The sequence below is a fragment of the Neopelma chrysocephalum genome, unplaced genomic scaffold (assembly GCF_003984885.1).
Source record: "Neopelma chrysocephalum unplaced genomic scaffold, ASM398488v2 Primary Assembly neopelma1_45, whole genome shotgun sequence".
In the NCBI taxonomy this organism is placed as follows: domain Eukaryota; kingdom Metazoa; phylum Chordata; class Aves; order Passeriformes; family Pipridae; genus Neopelma; species Neopelma chrysocephalum.
Window position 1 is genome coordinate 17,072,024 of NW_020897704.1, and position 7,684 is coordinate 17,079,707.

General features: G+C 50.0%; 1 protein-coding gene across 1 annotated transcript in view; it reads right to left on the minus strand.

Annotated features, from left to right (window-relative positions):
* Nucleotide 1: 1 nt before the first annotated feature.
* Nucleotides 2–7,684, minus strand: part of TMEM243 (transmembrane protein 243) — a 9,074-nt gene continuing 1,391 nt past the window's right edge. Inside the window, exons 2-4 of the mRNA XM_027679492.1 lie at nt 2,534–2,584; nt 1,572–1,676; nt 2–510 (exon numbers count right to left, since the gene is read on the minus strand). Of these exons, the coding sequence (XP_027535293.1) occupies nt 388–510; nt 1,572–1,676; nt 2,534–2,584 (279 nt within the window). The 3' untranslated portion in view covers nt 2–387. The remainder of the gene's footprint in view (nt 511–1,571; nt 1,677–2,533; nt 2,585–7,684) is intronic.

The window sequence follows — 7,684 nt, forward strand, 5'->3', positions numbered from 1 at the left end:
GACTGTAAGATGCCATTTATTTATACTGCCACAGATCCTTTCAATGCTGCAGTTTATTTGTACAGTAATAAAAAAGTGCATTTTTTTTTTCCAAAATGAAAAAGCTTGTGCCATTCTGAAACATCAGTACAACTGGAATGTTCATTAAGCGCAACAGTAGCTCTTCAAAAAAAAGCGGAATGTCACGTCTTATGGCAATAATTCTCCCTAACAAGAGGGACATTACATATACATTTACATGAAAATCATGTACTGATTTATCCTTGCACAACCCACTTTGTTCCTCTTAGGCTGCTTGTTCTCACTTAAATGTCTCAAGTAGACCTGAGAGCTGAGCTGAAAACATTCTGACACAGTAGCATCATTGCTGGGTTTTCCCAATGTCCATCATTTATCCACTTCATGGAAGTACAGGTTGGCACATATACATAACATGACAATAGAAAACAATATATAGTAAATTAGATTTCTGAATTTAGGTTCCAGGTCTCCTTGTCGATACCAGTAGATCTAGAAGAGAAAAGAGTTTGAATTACTTTAAAAAGCCAGGTAGTTCCCTGGAGACTTTCCATGGTAACTGAACTGGCAACTTCTGGGTCTGTTTTTTCCTGTAAAACAACCCAGCTTCTTCTGGCTCGAGAGAATGAGTGTGTTTGTCTGTGAAACTAGTTACAAAGACATGGGTTGTCTGGTCAGCTTTGTTGAAGAGAGAGAGTGGGTGGGGTGTTAGCTGGGGATGTTGTAAAAAAAAATAAAGCTGGCTACACCCTGGTTGATGAGGACAAATATCAGGTTTGCACTAACACAGTCTGTTCTGGGCATTGTGGCTACCAGCTGTAGAATCAGAAACTAGGACTGACCAGGCCCTGCACAGCAAATTCCCAGCTCACCCAGCAGTGAGGGGCTCAGGGCAAGACCGCTCCAGGTCACATCTGGAGGAAGGTGAATGCCCCAAATATAAAATGCTACAGCAGAAAGGAGGAGCCACGAATGTCCCTGCCCATGGAAGTGGGGCTGGACTAGATGGTGTTTGAGGGTCCCTTCCAGCCCAAACCATTGTGTGATTCTATGAACTCTGACCTGCCAGTTCTTTTTGCCAGTGCTTGGGACCAACTCTCTTGGAATTCTGCTGCTGTTGAGTAGAGAAACATCTGCTACTTGCTGTAGCTTCCTGCCCCTGTAACCCCTGTGCCTGAAAGGTCACTGACTTCTGCAAGTGCCTGGCTGGTCCCACCGTTTCAAACGAGTTCTGCAGCACAGTCCATCTCTGCATTCCCATCTCACTGCTCTGCCCCCTGGTTTCCTACTTTATCTCCACTGGCAGCTACAGGTGGCACAGTCACAGAGGTGACAAGTCTTGCACCACAGCTGGGCTGCAGGAGTTGGCTCAGTTCACACACTTGTGCCACAGTAAATAACAAAAATGGTTACCACTCTCATTGTCAACTTGTCATATGGAGGCAGGAAAGCTTTTCTAGGAGAATGTAAAAAAGAAGGCAGCACCACGTAAAGAATGTTTTATTCAGAGCCATAGACTCAAAAGCTTGCACAGCAAACGTGGCGGTACTTACAAGAATGCCAGCAGAAATGCAACACAAGGAGATGCAGAAAGCAAAAAATACATTCACAGGTTTTGGAGGTAGTTGCGGGAAGACAAAAGCACTGATTAGAGTGACCTGTGTGGAGGAAAACAAAGATGAAGAGTTTGCTCTCGCCTGCTCTCAGAGCTGTGGTGAGAAGAGGCTCACCCTGATGGCTGGGGCACCACAATGCTCACATCCCCCCCTGCACACCCCTCCCTCCTCTTTAACTCCCACCCCGTGAGGAGCTGGAGGGAAACAAAATTCTGGAGGAGAATCTGTTTGATACAACTGCACACTGAGACAGGTGGAAAAAATTGATGAAAGCTTTGCTACTCAGGCTTGTTGCCATCCTGCAGGTACCCATAAAGCCAGCAGGCACAGGGGTACACACTGCCCATGTAGGAGCATTCCTTCAGCCAAGCATTTCCCCAGCTGGCACCTTGGCTGTCCCTATGGACTCCCTGCACCTCAGCTCAAATGATGCTGCTGCCCACCAGGGACCACAGAACTGATGTTCTGCAGTCACAATGGCATTGGGTTTGTCTTTAAAGCTTGGGGAAAGCATAGTTCAAGACAAAGGGACAAATTCTGGAAAGACTCATATAAGCCATAATTAAATGGAAGTTATAAATAGAAGGAAATAGAGAGAAGCAAACATGCTCTCCTGGGACATAAGCACTTTGTTGTCTCACCCAGCCTCACGTTTAAACAGGATGGACAATTTACCAAAGAACTTTTTATTGCACAGCCAACTCATAAAAGATGGCCCAAAGAAAGGTATTCTCCTGTTGTCAGCTTCAAAAGACAGGTGTGTCCCAAAGTGACTGGGCCCCGATTACAGCCTGTTCAGTCACTGGAAGTTTCACCACCTGTTTCGGGGAGGAACTCTGGTCCCTTGTCACCTAAGGAAGGCGCTCAACTCAACATGGGGCGGGATGTGGGATACTTACTACAAGCAGCAAGGTTGTTAAGCCACCAACAACTAGATTGATGATTCTGTCCTGAAGAAAAGAGAAGATGGTTACATGTATGTATCCCTTGCCAAAAAAAAAACCAAAACACCACCACCAAAAAGAAAAACCACATGAAACATGCCATTAACCAACAACACTGAGAGCATCACCCAGGACCCATGTTATCCCCAGCACAACACTGAGGCTCCCTGGTCAGCTCTGCCACACAGGAAAGTTTCCTGTCCTCCAGTTCCATGGACCCCAAGGACATTGTACTGGCCAAGGCCTTGTGCAGCAGGTTGGCTTGTTTGCGAATGGTTTCTTCGCTATGTCCAAATCTATTACAGTTGTGCAAATCATTTTAAAGGGGTTTTTTTTCAAAGTGGGAGTGCACAGATGGAGGTTGTCAGAAAAAGCTTGTTTTAGCCTCACTGCCTGAGAATTAATAGCTTGATGGTGTCTTAGGTGGGAATTTGTGGGCTGCTGGCAAGGAGGTGAAGTGTTGCCTGCACCCCAAACATTCTACCCTAACACCAGCAGACCTGAGCACACTGCACAGTGGCTCTGCTTGGATGGGCAGATACCCCCTCCCCACATTTTTTTCTGCAGCATCTCATCAGGATAAAACAATGTGGCTGAGAAGACACAACCTTTTTGCACCTGGGAAGAGGTGTCATCATCACAGTCCCACCCCAATGGCATCAGGGCAGGGACTAGCTGTGACACTGGGCTGCATGAGCACCCAGGGCAGGACCCCATACTGATGCACTTACTGGAGTAAAAAAACAACCTGAAGGAAAAGGGAGAACATTCCCATCCCTGCTGGGACACCTGTCTCCTCCCTGTCTTAATGGTGCTGCTCTGAGTATAAATATCTATTGCCACAGTCAGACTGGGTTGCACACAGTCAGCTGTAACACCCCAGATGGCTGACTCCCCAAATCAAAGGCTAGAACAGCTACAGCAGTAAAGATGTGCAGAGAGAAAGCTCCCTGAACTTCAGTTAATTACACTGAGAGTCATTGAATAGGTATGGTGAAAGGAAAGTGAGATAAGAGTTTAAGCAGTGAAAGCATCTTGCTCAAGACATCCCAGCCAGCAAGTGGGGCAACACGGGTTTCCCTCCACTTGGTGTTGCACCCTTCTTCCCTCCTAGAATTTGGATTTGGAGAGGGAGAAGCCCCAGATCATGAAGAAGTAACACATGGCAGCAGCAGGGCATGAGGAGAAAAGCAGAACAAAGAGTAGAAGGCAGAGAGCAAATCATGCTCTGGTGGGAGACCACCAGCCCTCACCTAAGACTTTGTGGAGCTCAGGCTCAGGTGGTTCAGACAGAGGGGGATGCTGTGCCCTAGTTGTGTTCACCCCCCAAGGGAAAGGGCCACAGCAGGCAGACTCTTTGAAACCTCTTCTATTGGTCTCCTGTGGGGGCACCTCCATAGGAAATTGTCACCAACATCTCCTGCCAGGCAGGCACAAACCCTTTCTCACCAGCGCTTCCACACACGGGATCAGCAATACAACAGCAGCCTCTGGGAGCCATCTACGAGGTACCCACCACTGACCCCAAAAAAGGAGCCAAGAGCAATAACTCCAGGCAAATAACAGAAGCAACAGCACGAAATGCAAGCACAAAATGCTCCATGAAAGCAAATCATGACAGCTGAGCTGGACACTTTCACCTAAGCTAAAATAAATTCATTAAAGCTAACTTTAATTTAGATGGTATATGGAAAGGTCCTTACCCCCAGAAGCCACTCTGATACCAGGAGAAGACGGTGTTTTTGCTCTGCCCTTGCCCTGCAAACCCAGCTGAGCCCACCAAGGCGATTTTATGAGGGGGGATCAGAGCTTGTGTGCAGCCTCAGCTCCTCCATTCAGGGTGGCAAGAGGTGAGCAGCTGGATCCCTTGTGCCATGAGGAGATGGGTTTCCAACAGCAGAGAAGGGAGGCAAGGCCAAGGAGCTGCCTGCAGAGCAGCAGTGGGTCACCATCCTGTAGAGCTCACCCAGTGAGCGCAGTCACAGCCAGCTCTCCACAGAGAGGCTCAGAGGGATGGACCATCCAGAAACTAAGCCATGATTACTTTTGTCCTAATCAACTACAGACTTGGAGGGACAATTTTAAGATGGCGAGAATTCACCCATTTTGCCAGGACTGAGACTGGTCTGATGGGAGAAAACAAGGGGGACAGACTTGTTAGTGACCACAGAGCATTTCCCTCTGTTTCATGGAGTGTGGGAAAGAGCATCCCCCAGTAGAGGGACCTCTCCTCTGACACTGCTGAGGGATGGATATCCCAGCAACAGCTGAATCAGGTGCAGATGCCGGCACTGGAGCAGCTTTGCCACGTGGCATCTGGTCCCTGTGGGTCAGGGCATCCCCTTCCCAGTGCTTAAACCCGCGGTCACTCAAATTTTCCAAATGCGCTGCCGGCAGAAGAAGGTATTTCAGGATCCAGGGATTAGAGACACTGATCCTGAAATCCTGGGCTTGGCAAAGCAGTGAGAGGCTGTGTTCCCCAGGGCCTGCTGACACTTCAGCCCCAGGCAGCTTAGCACAGCAAAAAGGTTAAAAATACTCAAGCAGAGGCCAAGACGGCTAAAGGGATTGGGGATGACGGAGCCTTTCACCTCCACACCATGTCTGAGTGCACAGCCCAGCCCGGGCAGACACTCATGGATCCTGGGCACACAGAAACAGGCTGTGACAAGCCATGTCTCCTACATGCCATGTCACCCACATGCCATGTCACCCAGCTGGCACAGCCAGCTCTCACAACCAGCACAGCTGATTCAGGGAGGATTTTTCTCCAGCATCACCATGAATTACAATAGCTGCTAGAGCAAAAAGATAAAAAAAACCCCAGCGTGCACACCAAAATAGAGAGCACACAGCTGCTGGAGGTCACCTGCACCAGCACAGGGTGCTGGCACGTGGGCACCAACTTCTGCTACACCCTGGCAGTGCATCAATGGGGGTTCCTATTCAGCAGCCATAGTGAGCTGTTGGCCAGACAGGAGATGAATTCCATGTTTCAGTGTTTCACAAGCTGCATTTTGAAATGGGAGCGTTGATGCCCTCTCCTCATACTCTGTGGAGGGTGTTGCAGGGTCTGGGGGCACCAGGCTTGTCCCAAGGAGCTGCTGCAGTGCAGAGGTGTCCCTCTACCTGCCTCTGGGAAAGGGAGACAAGGTCAGGAAGTGTCAAGTCCTTGCAAAGCAGGAGGGCACATTCCAGGATCCTTTGGGATCTGAGTAAAGGTTACTTGGAGCAACAGAGAAACTAAGGCAGGACTGAGGGTGTAGTCTCACCACTGCACCTGCTGCACGGGCTTTGACAGAGCAACAGCTTTGCTCTTTGCCCTGTTCCAGCTCAGCACTTTGCAAGATAGCAACTTGTGGGCTGAACCCATGGGGATCCTGGCAGAGGCTTGGCCAGGACAGGGGAACACACTGGTCCCCCAGAGGGTGGATCCTGGTGCCATCTCTGCAGGAATGACGGAAAGGCCATTTTTATGTCTTACATCAGCAAGTCCAGATGGTCAGCAGCTATCACAGCCTGTTGCAGCCGTAGGGGATCCCTGAACCCAGTGCCAGCCCAAACCTCGCGGCATCGCAGGCAATACAGGCTGTATTCAGAAGAGCTCTGCCCAGGGCCACACTGGCCACCCACCCCTGCAAGACATGGGGACATGCTGGTGTGTCTTCGAAGGTTCCTCATTCCCATCTTTGGCTGCTCAGCCTCTCTAGTGCTTTCTGCTTTCAGCCCACAGCAGTTAACACTTTTGCACTTACATTTAAATGCTTCTGTCATGGAGAAACCTAGCTTTCAACTCCTTTCCCAAGAAGTCCTGCACCTGTGACACGTGGTCTCCTCTTTGCCACTGCACTGCTGTGCCTTTGCTTTGTATCATCTCATATCCACTCGCTGCCAGTGCTGCATCCCTGGTAACCACAGCTGATTCCACAGCATTCCCTATTCTCACCAGTGACTTCTCTGGGACCATCTTGCCCCCGGTCTCTTCTCAGCAGTCAGCACAGGAGAGTGAGCTTGGCAGGAGCAGCTGGAGCATGGCAGGGGAAGGAGGCTGGTGCTGCTGCCAAACTCTCCCATCCCCGCAGGGTGGCTTTAGCCTCAAAGTCACCAGCTTGGAGACCAGGAAAGCATAAGAAGGCAAGAAGAGGGCATCCCCATCTCTACATCCATTTCCAACTGCTGGCAAGGGTGCAAGACCCCTAATTTTGGGTGCAAGGCTTCCTGGGGTACAAGCACTGCCCTGCCTCTCCCTGTGGCCTCATGCCCAGCCCCAGCACAGGGTCCCACTTTGCCAGGACAGCCATCGCTTGAAGAGACCCAAAAGCAGAGCTGGGGCATGGGCAGACACACTTCTCCCAGCAGACCTGCTCCCATTCTGAGCCAAAGTTTAGCTCTTCCATTTCTGACGCGGAACGTTTCCAGCTCCGGACCTCACCAGCGTCTGTCTCTAAGCAACCCCAGTGAATCACGGAGGAAATGACCCCGGGCCAGCACAGTGATCCCTTGTCTGTCGGACACGGGCTCAGCAGCGAGAGACCATTGGCTGCTGCTGGGCCCACACGACAGGTTCCAAAAACTGCCACAGGAGATGGGCCGGGGGTGATGTGCAGGATACGGGATCCCCATTCGAGCACAGGAACTGGAATTAGCATCCCATATTTATTATTTACTGCTCTCCTTTGCAAGCAGAGGCACAGCTGGAGAAAGACAGGGATCAGGGACTTAAGGCGTGACCTGGGCTGAAATGTTTGGGGATTGCCTGCTCCGATGGCACATCCCGGTCCCCAGAAGTGCCCATCCCTGGAAGCTTCTCAAAATCCCGGACCAAGGACAGCCAACAGGTCCCCAGCACAGGGCACTGCTCCAACAGAGGTACTCTTATCTCCAGCACTCCCCATTCAGGGCTGGAATCCGCTGCTGGGGACAACCTGTCCCCCGCACTTCTTCTTCTCAGGGTCCTGCCTGTCCTCTTATCCCCACATCAACCTATTTTTGCCCAAAAATTTGGCTTGTATCACTTTATTTATATTTTTATTAAATATTATCATTTTAGCAGCAGTTCCAAGTACTTAGGCAGGAAGGGAGTGGGGGAATGATGCGTTTGATACA